A 21,975-nucleotide genomic window follows, 5' to 3' on the forward strand; every position below is an offset into this window, starting at 1 on the left:
GTCATAGCTAGATGCTCTTCCCTCTCCCCCTCCTTCTCCTCTTGCAGGCTCCACAGCCTCCTGTGATATACAGTCTCCTGCAATAGTGCAATTGTTGCTAGATGTGCTAGATGTGCCCCACCTGCTGGGGGCTCATGGCATCCCACCAGGGCCTGTTCTCACTGGTGTGGTGCAGCTGAGCCCCCTCCCATGCCTGCTGTCACCCTTGTGGCCAACCCCCCTTCCATGCCTCCTCTGGAATTTCCTCCGGAGCACCTTGCACTGCCCCCAATCCAGGAGACTGGGATGTGCCAGTGGAGTTGGCAGTGGAGATAGTCCTCCCCTTGCTCAGCTCACTCCTGTTGAGACCTCTGGGGATGGCAGGGGTTGCCACCCTGACAATGGGGAGAGTGGACAAAGCAGCAGTGAGGCTGCCAGCAGCTGTGATGGTGGAAGCAACACTGCCCCTCTCCCTACAAGACCCAGGATGCTGGGGTGGGGTGTGATGGTGATGAGATGGATGCTAATGCTGACGGTGATGATGGGAATTAGAAGGCGTCAGTGAGGGTGAGCTGGACAAGGGAGAGACAGCTGCCCAGGTGCCAGGGGTCCTTGCCCTATGTAGACCTTCCCTTGGATGGTGACTGGACTGTGGACTTGGGTGAAGGCTGAGCACCACTGCCTTGGCCATCACAGTGGGCACCCTCTGCAATGGCATCGTGGAGGTGGCAGCAATGGCAACATCTGTGTAGGGTGTTCAGGGTGCAGTGAATGGAGGCCCTCCACCAGAGTGTCTTCCAGATGCTCCAGGACATGGCAACTGTCCCCAGGGCTGTCCTCACTGTAGGTGCCCTGAGGGCATGGTCTGTTTTAGAGTGGGCTTTGTGTATTTTGCTATTTCTGCTGAGCTGTAGCTGTGTGTATCTTGTTGCTTGTTTTCAATAAACTGTCCTTTCACATCTCCCTGTGTGTGCTGTCGTTTCTTTGGAGGATGTGTGGGGTGACAGTGACTTATCTGTGTGATCAGGCTCATTGCAGAGTGTGAAATATGGTTGTGAGACACAGGTTGTGCTTATGGGTTTCACATGTGTTTGTTTACCTGTCACACTGTATCACGCTGCCTATGTCTAGTTGTGTGATTGGTGGAGCCTAGGGTGTGTGGCATGCATGGCATGCAGATTGGCTATGGGAGTGGCTGTTGCTATGGATGCCATGCATGCCGTGCTCAGTGTTTGTTTGCATTTTTGTTATTGGGCTTCCAAGCCACTTTCCATGGGCTATCTCTGGGTGGTCTTGTTATTCGTACACAGCTGATAAGGGGACTTGGCAACTCAACAACAGGTGGCTGCAGTTCCCATGGTAATGCCAGATGAGCAGGCTCTCTGTGTTTTGCTGCTTTCATTTTCCCTCCACCCAGCTCTGACAGTGTTCTCCCCTCCCAAGGGCTCCTCAATGCAGTTAGGATGTTTGGTATTTTAAGATGGCATAATTTAAGCCAGTTTAAATTCTGCTGGTTTCCTCGATGTAGGATTGCTCTGCCCACCTCTCCAATTTAGGCAGAATTTGCTGGTCTAGAGGCTCTACTGAAGAAGATTTTTAACTTTATATTTTTACTCCTGTACCACATGCATTTCTGAGTATTTTCATTTTTTCATTTTCCTCATTTCACACTTAACACATCCCAAACTGAGTGAGGAGGCAGCACTGGGTGGGCTGTGATACCAAGGTCCACTGGTGTTCCCTGGCCTACCATTTGAGAAATGCCTCTCTACCTTATGGTCATACCTATTACTTGGCAAAATACATTGATTTTTTATCAGCCTATTTGTTTAATCTAAATGCAGAGCATATTATACAGAAAGCGGGATTGGACCATGATGAAGGAGGTGTGAAAATTGGAGGGAGAAATGTCAATAATTTAAGATATGCAGACAATATCATATTACTAGCAGAAACTAGAAATGATTTGAAATGAATGCTGATGAAAGTTAAAGAGGAAAGGTGTTGGGCCCCAGGTTAGGGGGAGTGACTTGGAGAAGGAGGATACTGACTTTGTGGACTGGGTTGACGAACTGAGGGAGGAGAGCGGGCAGCACACTTAGTCACCTGACCCCCCCCATGGATGTGCAGACGGGCTGTCAGAGACTGTTACTATGGACACGCACCCCCCGCCCATGTTAGTTATGCCATTCGGACTATCTAATGCCACAGCTATCTTCCAAAATTTCATGAATGATATCTTTCGGGACTATTTGGATTGCTTCGTGATAGTTAGGATAGATGACATCCTCAGTTATTTGGACTCCCGCGAACAGCATGAGGCGCACGTGAGGACTGTACTACAGAGACTCAGATAGCATCACCTGTATGCCAAGCTGGAGAAGTGTGGATTTGACCTGACCATTTAGGATTTCCTGGGCTATCGCATCTTCCCTGTGGGAGTTGAGATGGATCCAGAGAAAGTGCACTGTGTAGTCTCTTGGCACTCCCCGAAAACCAAGAAGGACCTCCATTTTTTTGTGATTTGCCAACTACTACTGTCATTTCATCACTGCCTTCTCCAACAAGACAGCTCCCCTTAGTTACTGCCTAAAAGGTTCGGGGCCTTTTTCTTCCGCTGATTCGGGACAACAAGCATTTGAGGAGCTAAAGCAACTGTTCACATTAGAACCAGTACTTCAACATGCCGATCCTCAACAGCCTTTCATGGCGGAAAGCGATGCTTCAGATGTAGCTATTGGAGCAGTGTTACTACAGCCAGCCCACAATGGGAGGGGGGGCTTGTGACTCTGCGCTTACTTCTCCAGGAAGCTGACAAGTGCTGGGTGCAACTACAAGGTGTGGGAGAAAGAAATCATGCCTATTCGGGATGCTTTCGAAACCTGGCATCACATGTTAGAGGGGGCACGACATGAAGTGGAAGTCTGCACAGATCATCAGAACTTGGAAAGTCTTCAGGCAGCCTGGAAATTGAACCAGTGTCAAGTGCGATGGGCACAGTTCTTCACCAGATTCCACTTCCGTATTAGTTATATTTCTCAAGCCCAGAACCGCCAGGTGGATGCCTTGTCTCACAAGACAGAGTTCAAGGAGGATCAAACTGCTACTTCCTTATGTCACATTATCCTGTTGGATAAGATTGTGGTTGCCAGTTGCCCTGATTCTGGGATCGAGGGCCTGCGCAGCGCTCAAGAGAAAGACCCGTTTACCCAGCAGCAGGTATGAGAGTTGGAACAAACAACGCAGAACTGTGCACTTGGCTTCTCAAAAAGGGAGGGGCTGCTCTACCACTACGAGGCCTCCTGGTGAGTTGCGATCCAAAGTCCTCCACCAGTGTCATGACAACCCCATTGATGGACACTTTGGGGTATTCAAAATCTTGCAGTCACGCAGGACTTTGGGAGGCCGAAAATTAAACATGATGTAGAGAGGTATGTCCAATCCTGTCCAACTTGCATGAGGGCTAAATATGTGCATGGACGACCCACAGTCTTGTTAGAACCCCAGCCCACACCTGAGGGGCTGTGGCAAATGGTGACTCTTGACTTCATCATGGAACTCCCCGCCTCCCAGGGGAAGACAACTGTTTTGGTGGTGGTAGATGCTTTCAGTAAAATGGCTCATTTTATTTCCTGTGCTGGGTTGCCAACTGCTCGAGAGATAGCACAATTGTTTGCAGAGCTCATTTTTTGACTCCATGGACTCCCCTCCTGTCTGTTGTCAGATCGGGGAACCCAGTTCACAGCCCAGTTCTGGCAAGCCTTGTGGCATTTCTTGGGGAGTGTGCTGCGGTTGTCATCTGTGCACCATCCCCAACCAGATGGACAGACAAAAAGAGTAAATGCTACTTTGGAGCAATATCTTCATTGCTATGTAAACTACCAGCAACACAACTGGGTGGCTTTATTGCCTTTGGTGGAGTTCATGTACAGCAACTCTGTGCATGCCTCGACACAGCAGATTCTGTTATTGGCCAACTTGGGATATCACCTGCACACTTTTGCCCACCCCGGCGCTACACCAGCTGCACCAGCGGCAGCAGATTTCGCACAGGAACTGCAATCCATGCAGCACTTGCTTCAGGAGCAACTAATGCATGCGAAAACCAATTATAAGTGGCAGGCAGACCAACACCACCGGTCTGGTCCTGAAATTCAGGTTGGGGACAAAGTGTGGTTGTCCATGTGCTACCTGCCTACAAGAGTTCCTAGTCAGAAATTACAGGCTCAAAGACTAGTACCCTTTGAAGTGGAAACACAGATTAATCCCATGGCATTTTGTCTCCGCCTCCCTCTATCCTTAAAAGTCCATCCTGTCTTTCATCGCTCTCTGCTTACGCTAGAGAAGCCACCGGACCCTCATCGAGCTATAGAAAACCCACCCCCATCCCTGCTGGTTGATGGTCAGGAGGAATATGAGGTGGAGCAGATCCTGGAGTCTCATTGATGCTGAGGGATGCTACAGTACTTGATCCAGTGGTTGGGGTACCCTCCTGAGGAACGGTCTTGGGAGGCAGCGGCTGATGTGCATGCGCTGGACTTGGTGAGAGTTTCATGAAGCTTATCCAGACAAGCCCAAACCCCCGTGGTGGGGGCAGCTTCAGCATGAGAGGGGGGATGATGGGCCCCAGGTTAGGGGGTGGCTTGGAGGAGGGGGATACTGACTTTGAGGACTGGGTTGACGAACTGAGGGAGGAGAGCCAGCTGCACGCTCAGTCACCTGACCCCCCATGGATGTGCAGCATGGGCTGTCAGACTGTTACTATGGACACACACTCCTTGCCCGCATCGGAGGTGCCGCCTTGCCAACTTGCTGACCCCCAGCCGGGTGCCTGGCAACTTCCCATGCCAGAACAGACCGCTAGCCCCCACCAGTCTGAGGAGGAAGCTGAGGTGCAACCCTCTTTGTCCCATTCCTGAATGCTTCTGAGGTACGAAGAGCAAAGGGCAGGGTTCAGGAGGAGCCGAAGACTTCACAAGAAAGTCAAGCCTTCTTAAGGAGGCTCCTGTGGTGGGGGAGTTTTTTTGCTGCATCAATGTCTGTGGCTGCGAAGACACGCTTAGTCATAGTTAGTAAGAGAAATAGTTCCTAGAAAGCATAGTTAGATGAATGAATCAAAAGCCTTTGAAGTTTCTGTAACTTTAATAAAAAGAGAAAAACTTACAGAAGCAAGTGCACCAGGATTTCTTGGCTTTGGGAAGGACAAAAGCACAAAAGCAGGACTACACCTAAATGTTAAAGACTAAAGTAATGACAACAGAAGATTTATGTAACTTTAAAGTTGAGAATGAGGACATTGAACTTGTCAAGGATTATCAATACCTTGGCACAGTCATTAACCAAAATGGAGACAACAGTCAAGAAATCAGAAGAAGGCTAGGACTGGGGAGGACGGCTATGAGAGAACTAGAAAAGGTCCTCAAATGCAAAGATGTATCACTGAACACTAAAGTCAGGATCATTCAGACCATGGTATTCCCGTTCTCTATGTATGGATATGAAAGTTGGACAGTGAAAAAAGCGGGTAAGAGAAAAATCAACTCATTTGAAATGTGGTGTTGTAGGAGAGCTTTGTGGATACCATGGACCGCGAAAAAGACAAGTAATTGGGTGTTAGAACAAATTAAACTATTAGATTAAACTAGAACTATCATTAGAAGCTAAAATGATGAAACTGAGGTTATTATACATTGGACACATAATGAGAAGACATGATTCAATAGAAAAGACAACAATGCTGGGAAAAACAGAAGGGAGTAGAAAAAGAGGAAGACCAAACAAGAGATTTATTTATTTATTTTATTTAAAAAGTTTATATCCCGCTTCAGTTCCAAAGAATTCTAAGCGGCAAAAACAATAACATAATATAAACACCTTATACAATATACAATATATAAAATCAATTATCTCTCACATTATAAATTAAAAGCTAACCGAAATAAAAAGGTCTTAACTTGGCGGCGAAAACTAATCAAAGAAGGGGAAAAACGAATTTCCTGCGGAAGAGAATTCCAAAGGGTTGGAGCTACCACTGAAAAAGATTTGTTCCTAATGCCAATCTGATGAATTTGGGAGAAAGGAGGAATATTAAGGCTGGGGTCTAATGAAGATCTTAAAGGACGAGTAGGCTCATAAAACGAAATACGATTAGATAGATAGCTAGGGCCTGAACCAGATAACGCTCTGAACGTTAACACCAAAATTTTAAACTGGACTCGATAAGAGATTGGGAGCCAGTGTAGCTGTTTTAGAAGCGGAGTGGTGTGGACTCGCCAACCCGCTCCTGTTAGCATCCTGGCAGCTGCTCTTTGGACTAATTTTAATTGACGGAGTGTTTTTAAAGGAAGTCCTGTGTAAAGCGAATTGCAATAGTCCAGCTTAGACGTAACCAGGGCATGGGTAACCATGGTTAGGTCAGAAAGCTCCAGAAAAGGGTGCAATTGGCGAAAAAGTTTTAGGCGGGCCAAGGCCCTTCTGGACATTGCTAAGACATGGGCCTCCAAAGTCAAGGCCGAATCCAGGAGGACACCCAGACTACGGACCTGGGTCTTTAAAGGGAGTAAAGTTCCATCTAATAACGGTACATTCCCTATTTCCAATTTGGTTCGGTCCCCAATCACCAACACCTCTGTTTTATCTGGGTTCAGTTTCAGCTTGTTCTGCATCATCCAGATCTTAACTGCTGTTAGACATTTATTTAAAGGGAGAATGGCATCTCTCATATCCGGAGGGAAGGAAAAGTAAAGCTGGGTGTCATCAGCATATTGGTGAAATCGAATTCCACAACTCCGGATAATCCCATCCAGCGGCTTCATGTAAATATTAAACAGCATCGGTGAAAGCACCGAACCTTGTTGTACTCCGCATGACAACGGCCAGGGGATTGATTCCATAAAGGATTCCACAGACCTTATGAGAACTGAACAGTGTGGCTTATATAACAGATTCTATTGGAGGTTGATGATTCATAGGGTCGCCATAAGCCATAATCGACTTGAAGGCATATAACAACAACAATGTAATACCTGAAACCAACACTTTCCATTATAAGCCACTACATCACAACTCCTACCATTCCCTCTATTTCCAAAGATCACAGGTGAGTGTGGAAATGTATGTAGACAAAGCAGCATTATAGATACAGAATGCAAGGGTAATCAACAGGCTTGAGGAAATGCCAAGGTTTGCAGAAATATATAAAAAAAACTTTAGAAAAAAAAACCCTAGCCCAACAAGGACTAAGCGCCACAAAATGAAGATTGGAATGGCTTGGGTGGAAACCAGGATGTTTGAAGGGAACAGAATGGAGCATCCTGGACATCATGATTGATCGGCTGGAACACTGAACAGAAACATTCCACACTGCAACATTTTGTTGCTGATCCCAGTTGAATTAAGTTATACCAATGGAAAGCTAACACACATCTCATGAAATCAAACATATAAACGTCCAAATTCACAAAAATAATATTTCTCAATTTATGAAGCTTAATAATAATCCTAAAATTTGGTAATGTATGTACTTTTAGATGCACTTAATGTAGACATCACCAACATTTGTATGTTTCCCTTTATTTGTATAATTATAATCAACCTTTCACATCAACCATTTAAATAAATAACAGACTATAGAGATTATAGTATGAAATTTGGTGTTTTGTAGTACACTTTTTTCTTGACTAGTTACTTTTCTCAAAATAGGGTAACTTTATAATTACTTTGTGTTTGTCCCAATAGTCTTTTTAAAAACAACATTTTGATTACTTTTTTTTTACCTTGAGATCACGATACACAATCTTTCCAGAATGCAGATAGTCCAAAGCAGAAACAATTTCTGCACCATAGAAGCGTGTGCGATCCTCAGAGAACACCCGCTCTCTCGACAAATGGAAAAACAGCTGCAGGGTAAACAGCAGGGACAGGATTGCAATAATTACTGGTTTAGTGGGGGAAATTAACACAAACATAAAACACCTCTCATCACCATATTGTGATGATAGATAGTGTACTCTCAGTGGACACTCAGCACTCTTAGACAGCAGCTGGCTTATCTTTTCCAAGTTTCCAAGGGGAAAAAACGAGCTGTTAAATCAGCATTTTAATCAATATACCAATCTTGTTTAAGGCATTCTGCTTGCTACCCATTTAACCTTCAGTTACCAGAGGAAAAATGTGCATCATCATCATTCTGTATTTTTTTCTTGTCCCCGCCCTCTTCTTTTTTTTTTTTTACTTTTTAGTATAAAGCTAGACTATTTACCATGTGCACACAAGTGCAAGGGACTATTAGTGTATTGCAAGTACAGTAATTTAATCCAGTTTATTTCTTAAGTATGGTTATAAACCTTACATGGAATACTTAGAAACTGACTTTCATGTAAATGATGTTGCACCTGTTTTAAAAAATATTATTTGATACTGGTTGGTTGTGGACACAAAGTTTCCCCTCCTACCCTTTCCATTAGGATATGATAATAGCAACCTCTCATTTAAAAAAGGGATTGAGTGCAATGACTTTACTTACCTGGACCTCCCCATCTATCCTCCCCTGTGTACATCTTTTCCCTGACATCAACATGTCAGTTGCTATACTAATAAAAAAGTCAAACCCTACAGCAACCATTTAAGATGATGAAACAAAACCATACTTGCTGTATGTCTTATGACTTTTTTCCCAAATAATGCACCTGTAGTTTATAATAACCCCTAAACGGCTGCTCCTCTTCTTATTGCCTTTTAATAAAATCACAGTCTTAATTTTTAAAACCTAATGCATGTACATGTTTTTATACACTATGATGTAGCTGTAAAATCTGTAATTTTGTCAAAAATTCAACAGGTTGCCTGATCAGATATGTTCTTCCATAATAAGGTTTAACAGCATCAACTCTCACTCACTGATTTATATCATTTGGTGATTAAAACTGTATTGGCTTTTCTGTCATTTTACTTGATATAAATGCCAGTCCACATGAAGTTAACCTTCTTTCCCAAAGATTTTCAGAAGAAGCAAATTGCTTCAATGCTTGTATATTAACATCTGTTTTATAAAATTTATATCGCACTTTTCCTCCCAAAGGAGCCTAGAGCAGCAAACACACAAGTGATTACACAATTAAAACATCTAAAAACAATTTCAATACAGATGCAGACTGGAAGAAATCTCTATTATTAGAACAGGAAGGTCTTCAGTAGGCACTGAAAAGACTAGAGAGAGCCCATCTAATATTTAACAGGAGGGAATTCCAAAAGGAGTATTATATAGCCACAAGAGTGGCTGTGTACTATAGCCAGCATGCCTTTTTCGCATTCCACAATATTAAGTTGAAAATACACCCCCATGCCTTTCTGATGCTTCCCATAAACTCATTTCAAAATAAAACCTTACAAAACTTATAGTCCTGGACTCAGAAACGCTTGCTTAACAACCCTCTCAATTTTCATAGTGATACACTAAACAGTCAGAGAGAATCAAGAGTTCAAAGTGTAAAGAGAGAAAGAAACCAGACCCCTTTTGGACTATTTTCTGTCAGAGTTCTCACAGTCTGTTGACATTCATTAAAAATCAGCCATGTTCGCAGAGTACCTGTAATCCTATTACTGACCTTGCCTCATACTCTGACCTTCATCTTCTGCAGCTTGAAAGTTAAAAAAATGTCTGGCTGATGTTTAATTAATTTAAGAAATTTAACCTTGGACTCAATGATAAGGCCAGGCATGCTCAGTAAAAACCAACTGTTAGTGTTCTAAAAGCCATACTCACAGCTGCTGGGCTTGCCTAATCAGGGGGCCACACACCAGACCTTTATTTCACTTGAGACAGTCATGGCTTCCCCCAAAGAATCCTGGGAAGTGCAGTTTGTGAAGGATGCTGAGAGGAGACTCTTATTCCCCTGACAGAGCTCCAGTGGCCAGAGTGGTTTAATAGTCAGCTGTTCTGATTGAAGCTCTGTGAGGGAAACAGGGCATCTCCTAGCAACTTTCAGCACTGTTCAATAACTACATTTCCGAGGATTCTTTGGGAGAAGCCATCTGTCTAAAGTGAAATAAAGGTCTAGTGTGGATGTGGCCAGGGACAGCTTTGGCTTAAATTTGCGTGGGAGGCTACATGTGCCTGCTGTAAAATAAAAAGGTGGAGGAAACCCTGAAAACGAATGATACTGTTCATAATGTTTTCCTTTTGTAAAGGAAAGGGGCTTCCCCTCTGACCAGTGCCCACAAACCTAATCTCCTCCCCTCCCCCTCCCCTTTCTCCTTCCCCCTCCCCTCCCCTTCCTCCCTCCCTGCCCCTCCCCTAGGTCAGTTTCACCTAGTCTAAGCATGATTGCACAGGGATAAATCCCACTAAACTGAATAAGCATTCAAATGATCAGACCTGCTCTCCCTTCCTCCTATTCCCCTTCTTGCCCCTTCACTCCCCCATCCTTTGTCCCTCCCTCCTCCCCCATCCCCTTCCAATCCCCTCCTTCCCGCTCCTCCTCCTTCCCCTCTCCTCTCCCTCCCCCATGGTCAGTTTTACTTATCTTAAGCATGTGCATGGGAGTAAATCCCATTGAACTCAATAAGCATGCAAATGAATAGACCTCCTCTCCCCTCCTCTTCCCTCCCCTCCCTTTTGCCCCTTACCTCCCCTTTCCTCCACCCCTCCCCCTCCCCTTCCAATCCCCTCCTTCCCCCTCTCCCTCCTTCCCCCTCCCCTCCCTCCCTTCTTCCCTCTCCTTTTTGCTCCTGCTCCCCCTCCCCCATGGTCAGTTTTACCCATCCTAACCATGATTGCATGTCAGTAAATCCCATTGAACTCAATAAGCATTCAAATACTTATTGCAATAAGCATGCCCTTCCCTTCCTTCCCTTCTTCTCTCCCTTCTTCCTCCCCTCCCCTCTTCCTTCTTCCTCCTCCCCTGCCCACTCCAACCCTCCTTCCTTCCCTCTTCTCCTCCTCCACCCCCCATGGTCAGTTTTACATATGATAAGCATGACTGCACAGGAGTAAATCACACTGAACGCAATAAGCATGCAAATGATCAAACCTGCCCTCCTCCTCCCCTCCCCTTCCTGCCTGCTCCCATCCCCCTCCTCCCCTCAGCCCTTCCTCCCCTCCCTCCTCTCCCCTACCCCTGCCCTTCCTCCTCCTCCCCTCTCCATCCCCTGTGGTCAGTTTCACCTTTCCTAAGCATGGTTGCAGGGGAGTAAATCCCACTGAACTCAATAAGTATGCAAATGAACAAGCCATTCTCAGCAAATTTGCACAGCGTTCCATTTCTTACCTCCTGGATGAAAAAGCAGAGAAATTCACTAATAGGCAAAACCTCTTTGCGGTTTAAGAATGTATCTATAGCCCACAGATATTTCTATCAAACTTTAAAAAGCAGGGAAATTGGGCAGCTATAGTGAGTGCACCAGGGGAGCAGGAGACCTGACCTCCTCTCTGACATATTGTACTGGCCTAAAAGTAAAGGTAAAGGTGTCCCCGCACTTATAGTGCGAGTCGTTTCTGACTCTTAGGGTGACGTCTTGTGACATTTACTAGGCAGACCATATATATGGGGTGGGATTGCCAGTTCCTTCCCCAGCCTTTCTTTACCCCCCAGCATATGCCGGGTACTCATTTTACCGACCACAGATGGATGGAAGACTGAGTGGACCTCGACCCCTTTTACTGGAAATTCGACTTCCTCCTTCCGTTGGAATTGAACTCCGGCCAGGAGCAGAGCTTCAGCTGCATTACCGCCGCTTACCACTCTGCGCCACGGAGGGTCTACTGGCCTACAAGTTTGTAAAAATGCAAACACCATATTGTCCTTGCATTTTTACAAATTTGTAGGGTGGTACAATATCTCAGAGAGGAGGTCAGGTCAGGTCATGAATAGTATTATGTCTGCAGCACCACAAGCCCTAATTTACAATACCTAGGACTAGCAAAATAACTTCACTATCTTCTATTGTAGAGCACTGAAAGGAGTGTTGAGTATGTAAGTTAAGATCCAGATACTGCAAAGTGAAACTTGCAACTTTCCTCTAGATGAAATTTCACTTTCTGACAGTTTGTTCTCTTTACATGCTTTCTAGTACAAACCGCTAACAATTACTCTTCCTCTCACACAAACAAAATATTTTAAGAGAACTGTCTGTGCCTAAAGTGGTGGTAAAACTGTCTGACAAAATTAAGGAAAATCAAAAGTAAAGGATGATAAAACTTTCGAAAAGAAGCAAAGTAATATTTTATTATTTCCAAAAACAATCTTCAGTAGCTCAATATTTTTTGTGACTTGACCACTGAGATGAAGCAAAGAAAGTAGGATTACAACTTTTTTTAAAAAACCAAGATACAATTTCTTTATGAAAAACCCTCAGAACGAATACTCTCATGAAGTCTCTCTCCTACATGTGCCATTGGGTCCTCATAACGTTACTGCATGTACAGCTCTCAGGGAAGATTGCTGATGGAGAATGGGTTCCCAAGCAGGGGAATCCTGCACAAGGAGAGGAATCCTGCATGGGTTCACAAGTAGGGGAAGGAGACTTGATCACCACTTTAAACATATAATAGGTTATATATCCTTTAAATGAAGTAAGAACATAAGAGTCTTGCTGAATCAGACCACAGGCTCATCTAACCCCAGCAGCTTATTCTCCTAGAGGCCTATGGAAAGCCCACAAGCAGGACATGTAGAACAGGACTCTCCTACTCAGCAACTGGCATTCAGAGGTAGATTGACAGATACTAGAGATAATATAGCCATCATGACTAACGGTTAAAATGGATGTTTTGATGGCTTTAATTATAATAAAGGAATATGTGAACAAAAGAAAAAGCAACTCTGTAATTCGGGGGGTGGGGGGTGGAATCGAACAGCAACACCACAATTACTGCTTCATTGTCTGACTTACCTCTCCTCCATTCACGTATTCCATCACAAAACACAAACGGTCCTTTGTCTGGAATGAATATTTCAAAGACTTCAAGAAAAAACAAAAAATTATTGTGGTTATGAAATAACTTTCAAAACTTCTATTTAGATGCATCTTTCTATTTAACATATACATAGTATACATTTTATGATAATCTCAGAAAAAACTGAATGCTTAAAAACTCAAAAGAGTTATATCACATGTTGACAACCACCTAAATGTGATGTCAGCAGTTATGATTGTATGTCTGAAAATTGTGGTAATATATATTTTCAATTGTTCATGGAATTTATCAAGAATTCAAAACATTTACCTGTGTATATCAATCTTTAACAAAGCCTATAAATTTATTAGTTATTCTGTTTTAACAGATTTATATCCTGCTTTTCTATTATTTATATCCAAAGTGGCTTTAACTGGTTATGTTATCATTTATTAGACTTTATAGATGATATAGAGTTACTAACTCTATGAGGCTGGAAGTCTTCAAAAGTGATATAATTTTAAATGATAGGACTATTTTTCCGTATCTACTAATACCTGGGAAGCATTAGGTAGTGCTGAAAAGAAGCATTCACCTGGCCTAAATATGAGAAACATCATCATTGAAAGAACTCTCTTATATTGCAGGTGCAACAGGCACACAAAGCTGGTGGACAGTTTAACAGAAAGATGGTTCTCACTATATTATCTACAGTACTTCTACTCCTAAGAACCAAATCAAAAATTAAATAGGAAGTGGCATAGAAGATAAGGTGTTATTCCACCTCCCAAAGGTTTGAGATCTTACATAAAGAAGAACTGAATAAAGCTATGACGAGATATTGCTTTCACTGGGTCTGAAGACAGTTGAAGCAGGAAGTTTAACAGATGAACAGATTAATAGGCAAAAGTCAAATATAATCCAGGAAAGTGTGATTAAAACAGCACCATACAGATTATATGGAACGGTAACTTTTTCTTCTCATCCAACACAAATCCTGTTTAATATTGGCTTGAATTGGCATTTCTGGAAGGGGTGCAATCTAACAGAGAGCCCCACTCTCAGAAGAGGAAGAGATTTTCCTATATTGTTACTTCCCTTTACAGCCTCCTATGCCACCTCCAACACTGTTCCAGAGGGGCTTCTGAATTTATGGAGATTCTGGAGGGTGCAGGAATCTATAGTAGGAATCAGGGAATATCACATCACTTTCTGTTAGCAACTTATGAGAAAAATGCCACTCATAGGATCTCTGGATCTATCTCAATGAATATTTTTTCCATTTTACTTTTTGTAAACTCCTTTGGATTAACTTTTTTTTAAGAAAAGGGTATAAATTTTGAACACATTCAATTTTTAGTAAGTTTAACAAGAATATAATCAAAGATTACCTTACTAATTGTAGCCTACAGCACCTTGTGCATGCTGCATATAATTTATATTTTATTATCTAAATATTTATCCTCTAAATGACACTGCTAGGCTATACACAAAATGGATTACGTCCATATATGGGATTTTAAGACTAATCAATCAAAATATGCTTTGCTTTGTAGTAGAATATTCATTTATTAAATTTCTAGACTAACTCAAAATAACCAGGATGATTTACAATAACTAATAAAAAGACAATAAAATACATAGAAAGGCAAACATGTATCTTCTTCTATGTGCATTGGAAACCATTCCTCTTCTTGTTTCAGTAAACATTTAACACTCAGCAACATTACTTATATAAGTATATATAAATGATATAGCTTTATACCTAAAATCATTGCCTATACTCACCGTCAAAAAGGGGTGTCTAGTGTTTTTCAATACTCTGCTTTCTGTAAGTGTGTGAGCCACTTCATCCTCAGGAGTAAAAAATGCAACTTTAGTAAAGATTTTTAAAGTAAATGCATAGATAGTTAAAACACCATTGGAAAGAGACCGTAAAAAGTTTCTGGAATGTCTTAAAATAAACACATTTAAAAGAGAGGGAAAAGGGGGTTACACAAAAGTATCCAGAAAATAAACTGTATATGATTTTTCATTCAAAGCACCTTCCCTCAGCAAAATAACATTGCCACAACACTGAGATAACATAATGGTTTCAGCATATTTTGTCCTAAAAATTGTACAGTGGTGCCAATTTTAAAAATTGAATAATGGAATCTAATGCTTGCCAAGCTGGGAGGCTTATCCAGTTTTGCCCCATATGCTTAAAAAATTATGACTAAAACAAAAAAATTACCATGGTAATAGAACATAGTGGACAAAGTGGGTTGTAAGTGGCCCCAACTTCTCCATTCCTATGCTATGTATATACAGTGGTGAGAAAGTTTGTGAACCCCTTACGATTGTCACATATTTTCAACCTAAAATGTTAATAGATCTTAATCTAACCCTAGATAAAGAACAATAGATAACGTGATTAAACAAATGACACACAAACATGATGTGTTTTCAACATTTATGTATCCACAAGTGTTTGAACAGTCAATATCCATGTGTGAAAAAGTATGCAAACCTTTAGATTCAGTACTTGGTAGCACCCCCTTGGGCAGCAATGACATCAAATAAGTGTTTCGTGTAACTGTTGGTCAGTCTCTCACATTGGTTTCAAGGAATTTTGGCCCATTTCTTCTTACAGAATTGTTCCAACTCAGTGACATTTGAGGGCTTTCTTGCATGCCACATTTTGATAAGGTTTAGGTCTGGACTTTGACTAGGCCATTCTAAAACATGGAATTTCTTCTTCCACAACCATTCTTTGCTAGATCTGCTTGTATGCTTAGGATCATTGTTGCGTTGCATGACCCACTTTTGGTTCAGCTTCAGCTCTCGGATGGATGACCTGACATTCTCCTCTAGAATCTTCTGATATACTGCACAATTCATGGTTGTGTCCTGAGGCAGAAAAGCAGCCCCAAACCATCACATTTTCACCCCCATGCTAGATGGTTGGGATGAGGTTCCTCTGTTTGAACTCAGTGTTTGTTTTTTGCCAAACATAACATTTCTCATTGAGGCCAAGAAGTTTTATCTTTGACCCATCTGTCCAGAGAACATTGTTCCAGACTTTTGGGGAATCATCTATGTGATCTTTAGTGAACTTCACACAGGCAGCAATGTTCTTTTTAGAGAGCAGTGGTTTCCTCCTGGCTATATTTATTTATTTATTGTTTGATTTATATCCCGCCCTTTGTCCCAGCAGGAGGCCAGGGCAGCAAAGAAAAGCACTAAAAACACTTTAAATCATCATAAAAACAGACTCTAAAATACATTAAAACATCTTTAAAAATATTTTTAAAAAAGCTTTCAAGATATCTTAAAAAAGAGATTAAAAACATTGTTTTTTTTAAAAAATAAAAACATATTAAAAAGAAATTCTAACACAGAAGCAGACTGGAATAAGGTCTCTACTGAAAAGGCTTGTTGAAAGAAGAAGATCTTCAGTAGCCAGTGAAAAGATAACAGAGATGGTGCCCGTCTAATATTTAAGGGGAGGGAATTCCAAAGGTGAGGTGCCACAACACTAAATATCTGCTTCCTATGTTGTGTGGAATGGATCTCCTGATAAGGTGGTATCTGCACAAGGCTCTCACCTGCAGAGTGCAGTGATCAACAGGATATATAACGGGTAAGATGATCTTTCAGGTATCCTGGCCCCAAGTTATATAGGGCTTTGTACACCAAAACCAGAACTTTGGATTTACAGTCCAACGGTTGCGTACCTCATTCCTTTTTCTTTGATTTTTAGATTTCCCCCCATGATTCTAAACCTGGCCACACATACACCTCCCCAATTCAAAATCAGAGGCAGACAAGAGGAAGACAGACATTATTTTTATTTTTATTTGTTTATCAGTGTATCATTTCCCCCCCCCCATTTCCTCCAAGGAGCTCAAGGTGGCACTCATGTTTCTTCTTTTCCCCATGGTAGCCTTACAACAACTTTGTGAAGTAGGTTAGGCTGTGAGACAGTGACTGGCTCAAGGTCACACAGTGAGCTTCATTGCCAACTGGTAAATTTAACATAGTCTCCCAGGTCCTAGTCCACTTACCTTATTTCACATTCTGGTAAGTAATCACAGAAGTGAATAAGCTTGGCGGGGGAGAAAGATAATCTTTTCCCATGGTTAAGGAAGTGCATGAGGACCCTTGTTATCAGTCTTCTGTGGCACCTTTTACATCTAATCAATTCAGGCTGCAGTCTTGAACATATTTATCAGGGAGCAGTCCCTAGAGAATTCAGTGGGGCTTACTTCTGAATAATGTACAATTGCGGCATGAATGCACACCACCTCATATAATCTGAGGTAGGCATTGTTTAGTTTGGTGGAAAGCATTAGATAGGTGCTAAGTATTTGTACAACTGCAACACTTAAATGCCCACCATATCTTTGCATGAGTGGAGGATGGGAGAGAACCACAATAGAGGAAGGCAACACACTTTTCTCTTGTCAGAGAAGCAACTGTGACATCAGGGATACCATCTGAACCAATGTTAAGACTCACTTCAGTTTAGTTAGGTGCTAAATATTTGTCCACAATATCTTTGCAAGGGAGAAGAATGAGGGGAAAATCAGAACAGCTTCCCCCCCCCCATGTGACCTCCTTGGCCCCCAAGACTGAAGATCCACCGGCTACCACTGCTTCTTAAGAGCACAGCTCCTGTAAATCACTTAATCATATTCTTAATTTTAAGTTTTTAAGGGTGCTTCATATGGTTGCTAGTGGCCTGGTTGTTTCTAAAAAACAAAACTGCATGGGTGCAGCACCACACGGGGGACTTGGACTGGTGAAAATTGCAACAGCCACTTAACAAATCATAATTGCATCAACCACATGTGAATTTACTCTTAAGTAATTCTACTGCTATTTAAGTAGATAAAAACTTTCCAGATTTGTCTTATAGATAGCATCATCAATCAAATAAGATTCACAGGGGTGAAAATAAGCGATTTTCCACATATTATTGTTATATTAAATATAGCAGCATACCTTTGCAATGATAACTTCCTTTTTCAAAATCTTCATAGCATAATATTTTCCACTTGCCTTCTCTCGAACCAGAATAACTTTGCCAAAGGTGCCTTTGCCAAGTAGTTTTAAGTAATCAAAATCATTCATTGTCTGTATGGAGCACAAGACCAAGAATTAACAGGATTTACACCTTGCAGATGTTGTATTCATTAAAATGCTGCCATAAAATACTATGATTATCCAGAAAAAACCACAAGTGCATAGATCACACTGACGAAATTCCAAACAGAAAAATCATGTTTAAGATAAGGTTACATTTTCTGCTCACTCTTTTGCTCCAAGAACAAAACAATATAAGAACACAGTTGTTTGCACCAGGGATATTTGCCAATATATATATATAAAGTGATCCTATATTCTATATGTGACTATACATTTCACAGAAAAATAATTACTACCTTTGTCTAAAGGATATTGCTGCTGCCAGTTTAAAAATGATTATCAACTACCGAGGAGCTAAGGGATGCAGAAATATGACAGTTCACTAAGCTTCCTTTAACACCATAATGCTGCCGGCTTTGAAACTCCACATGGGCAGATTTTCTGAATGTACATGGTCTGTTGATTATATACCATGCCAGTCACAAACTGCAGTATAATGCCAATAATCGGCTTGTTTATTCTGAGTACAGAGTTTACAGATTGTTACTTTTCAGAGCCAGTGTATGTTTAATATGTTTTAAGAGGACAAAAATAAAATTTCAGCTATGTAAATACGTGCAAGATAAGCCATAGGAAATTAAATCAGTACACAAACCTTGGCTACGATAAAAACAAGTTTCACTATTCAAAGGGGGATTTTATTATAGAATAATCTCATAGGGATTGGATGGCTAGCTGAAAAAGAGTACAGCATTTCTGAATCTTTAGTATTTGTCCATCAACATTACTGGAGCCATATCTGCATGTACCCATACATCTGGAGCACCGTCAGTTCCTGTACATCTCTTATGCGGGTCAACATTTTCAAGACAGACCAATGCCATTCTGATTAATGTTAGCCCCGAGGATCTTCACAAAGATAATGGTCCCATGTGAAGACACATGAGGCCAGCACCTGCTGAAGCTAAGCAGGGTCAGGTCTGGTCAGTGTCTGGATGGAAGACTGCCTGGGAACCGTATGTAAGCTGCCTTGGGTTTCCAACATGAAAAAAAAGGTGGGGTATAAATGTAATAAATAAATAAATAAATAATAATGGTAAACCTTGTGGCTCACTTGTGAAGGGAAAGGATATATCTCTAATTCTACCTCACAACATCTTAATCCAATTGCCATCCCTACAGAAAGCCTTTCAGGATTTGACTATTACCCTGGCAGCTCTGCAGGAACATAGTTTTCTAGTAAATTTGTCAAAGAATCAGCTACAGTCTTTCCAGTGCACACAACACCTAGGCACGCAGACAGACACCAACAAGGAAATCCTGTCCCTTTCTCAAGAGAGAACAGTCAGTCAGAGCAGCAATGGCCCTGCCGTTGACCAAGTCATCTACGGATATATGGTCCTGGCCAACGTACTAGGGATTCTGGTATCTATCATCCAAGTTATGCCACAGGCAAGGTTCCAAACCAGGCTGTTACTGTACCACTCTCTCATTGAGTCCAGTCAATACAAACAGATGTAACTGTTCTACCAGCTCTGGGCAGCATAGTATTGAAACATCTTTCAGGTGAGTACCAATGGTACCTTCTATACTATTAAAGTTGCAGGAGCCCTGTCTTTTTTTACATCTGACCATCCTAGGTGGAGTTTTTCCTTATAGGTTGGGTACAAATGATAGTTTTTCAAACATTTGAAGATCAACTCTTGTTTAGAACCTTAGTAACTGGTACCCTCTATGTTACAAACCCTTCTTAATTTTTTTCCTAGAGCTAGGGTAGAATGAGCTCTCATTAGTAGGGCTCAGATGTTTCCCAAGCAGCTAAACAGCCTAGGGCCAGAGTAGCAATGTGGTGCTCTTCTTGACCACTAGCCAAGCTGTCTGGGCCTGATGGGAGTTGTAGTCCGATGACATTTGGAGGGTACTACATTGGCTACCCCTGGCCTAGGGTACAGTAGAAGGGTCATCCTGCATGGTTGCAGTCTATTATAACTGTGTTTTGGAGCATGCTGCAAAAGCTCTTATTAAAAAGGGGGTGAACAGGGGGAAAAAGCCTCCCCCCATCCATCACACCATGCAATTAATTTCTCAATAACTGACAAACCACCTCCCAGACATGAGAACTCTGGACACATAACACTATCTTTTCAGGATTTAGCCTCAATTTATTGGCCCACTTCCAACCCATCACTGCTTCCAAGCATTGGTTTAGCACCTCAACTGCATCTTCTGATCCAGATGCAACAGAGAGATAGAGTTGGTTGTCATCTGCATATGCACCTCACTCTAAATCTCCTGATGACAGCTTCCATCAGCTTCATATAGATGTTAAATAGCATGGCGGACAAGATGGAACCTCGTAGACCACCACAGGATAGCTCCCGTAATGCCGAACAATAGCTTCCCATAACTACCTTTTGAAAGCGGCCCAGGGAGTATGAGCAGAACCATAGAACCACAGTGCCCCCAACCCCCACCTCCCTGAGATATTCCAAAAGGTCAACAGTATTAAAAGCCACTGAGAGATCAAGGAGAAGGGTCGCACTCCCCCATCTCTCTCCTGACAAATGTTATCAACCAGGGCGACCAAGGCAGTTTCAGTGCAATGGCGAGGCCTAAAGCCAGAGTAGAATGGACCCAAATAATGAAACATGAAAGGTTTTATGTTACTAACACCTGAAACTTAGCAGTCATAACATTTACTGATCTTAAAAGAAGTCTGTTGCAAACCTGCCCTTCACCAGGGATTATCCCTCCTGATACCCCACACTTGGTTCACGAAATCCCCACCCAGAGGGACGCTTGCCTCACCTTGGGTCACATATGCTCTCTGCACCACAAGCTGCAGCCTTTCCAGCTTTTGTCCCACCCAAAGGTGACCACAGGTGTGCCCTGGTAGCACAATAGGATGCAAGTACAGGAACTGAATAGGACCCTGATATGGTAGCACATGTGACCAGGCAGACAGGCAGGAATTTAAATGAACAAAATAACTTTATTAAAATACAAATGTTAAATAGCATATTGATGCATAGTCTCTAACTTCCCTACCTGTCCTACCCCCCTCTAATATGTAATCCACCCTTTTCCACCCAGCTCACTTCCATAACACAACCTCCCTCCTTCCACTCCAAATCCCAACAACAAAACTCCTAACTGTCAAAACCAACTGTCTTTTATTAAAACATCCCTTAGAACTCTCACTCACACACACCCTCCCCCCTGGCATTCTTACATCACTCATACCCCCAGGCATTCCATTAACTCCTTCGAACCCATAACACATTTAATAACAGTTCCCAACAAGTGGTTTTGGTACAACTCCCCCCTCTTCAAATAAATCTGAAGGATGGAGCTTGATCCCACCCAGATCTATGTTGAGGATTTTCAGGAGAGTTCCATCTCTCAGTTGGCTCAGTCTTTCACAAAAATGTCCTTGATGCCCAAGTCCTTGATGAGAAAGTCCCTGAGACAAGATGATCTTCCTTCCCCGGAAACCAAACCACCCTAAACCAAACCAGTACTTTAGTCCAGTGTTGCTTGAAGAGTCCAACTTGATCAAAAAACTTGCAATCTCTCTCCTGGACAACCCATCGGCAATGACAATCTCCTTGCCAGGCATGTGCTGGATGTCTGTGTAGTGTTCTTGCAACTTCCAGGACCACAGTTGCAGCAGCTGGTTCTGGTTCTTCATGGTTTGCAGCCATCTCAGGACATGATGATTGGTCTGGATGATGAACCTCTGACCCCAAATGTACGTCTGGATCGTTTCAAGTGCCCAGATGACGGCTAAGCACTCCTTCTGAATGGAAGAGTAGTTTCTCTCTCTCTTCAGTAGTTTTCTACTGAAATAGGCTATTGGATGTTTTACTCCCTATTTCTCATGAAGCACCACAGCTTCAATTCCTATTTCAGAGGAATCAGTGGCTAAAATAAATGGTTTCCGCAATCAGAAGCCATGAGAATGGGAG

At 42.3% G+C, this 21,975-nt stretch overlaps 1 protein-coding gene across 10 annotated transcripts in view; it reads right to left on the reverse strand.

The window, feature by feature from the left end:
- AKT3 (AKT serine/threonine kinase 3) overlaps positions 1 to 21,975 on the reverse strand; it is a 289,204-nt gene that overhangs the window by 56,409 nt on the left and 210,820 nt on the right. For all 10 annotated transcript variants that reach the window (XM_061624615.1, XM_061624607.1, XM_061624614.1 and 7 more), the window contains 4 exons: positions 17,864 to 17,995; positions 14,663 to 14,728; positions 12,871 to 12,939; positions 7,755 to 7,877 (listed from right to left, as the gene is read on the reverse strand). In XM_061624615.1, coding sequence (XP_061480599.1) covers positions 7,755 to 7,877; positions 12,871 to 12,939; positions 14,663 to 14,728; positions 17,864 to 17,995 — 390 coding nt within the window. The remainder of the gene's footprint in view (positions 1 to 7,754; positions 7,878 to 12,870; positions 12,940 to 14,662; positions 14,729 to 17,863; positions 17,996 to 21,975) is intronic.

This window comes from Rhineura floridana, chromosome 4 (genome assembly GCF_030035675.1).
Source record: "Rhineura floridana isolate rRhiFlo1 chromosome 4, rRhiFlo1.hap2, whole genome shotgun sequence".
NCBI lineage: Eukaryota > Metazoa > Chordata > Lepidosauria > Squamata > Rhineuridae > Rhineura > Rhineura floridana.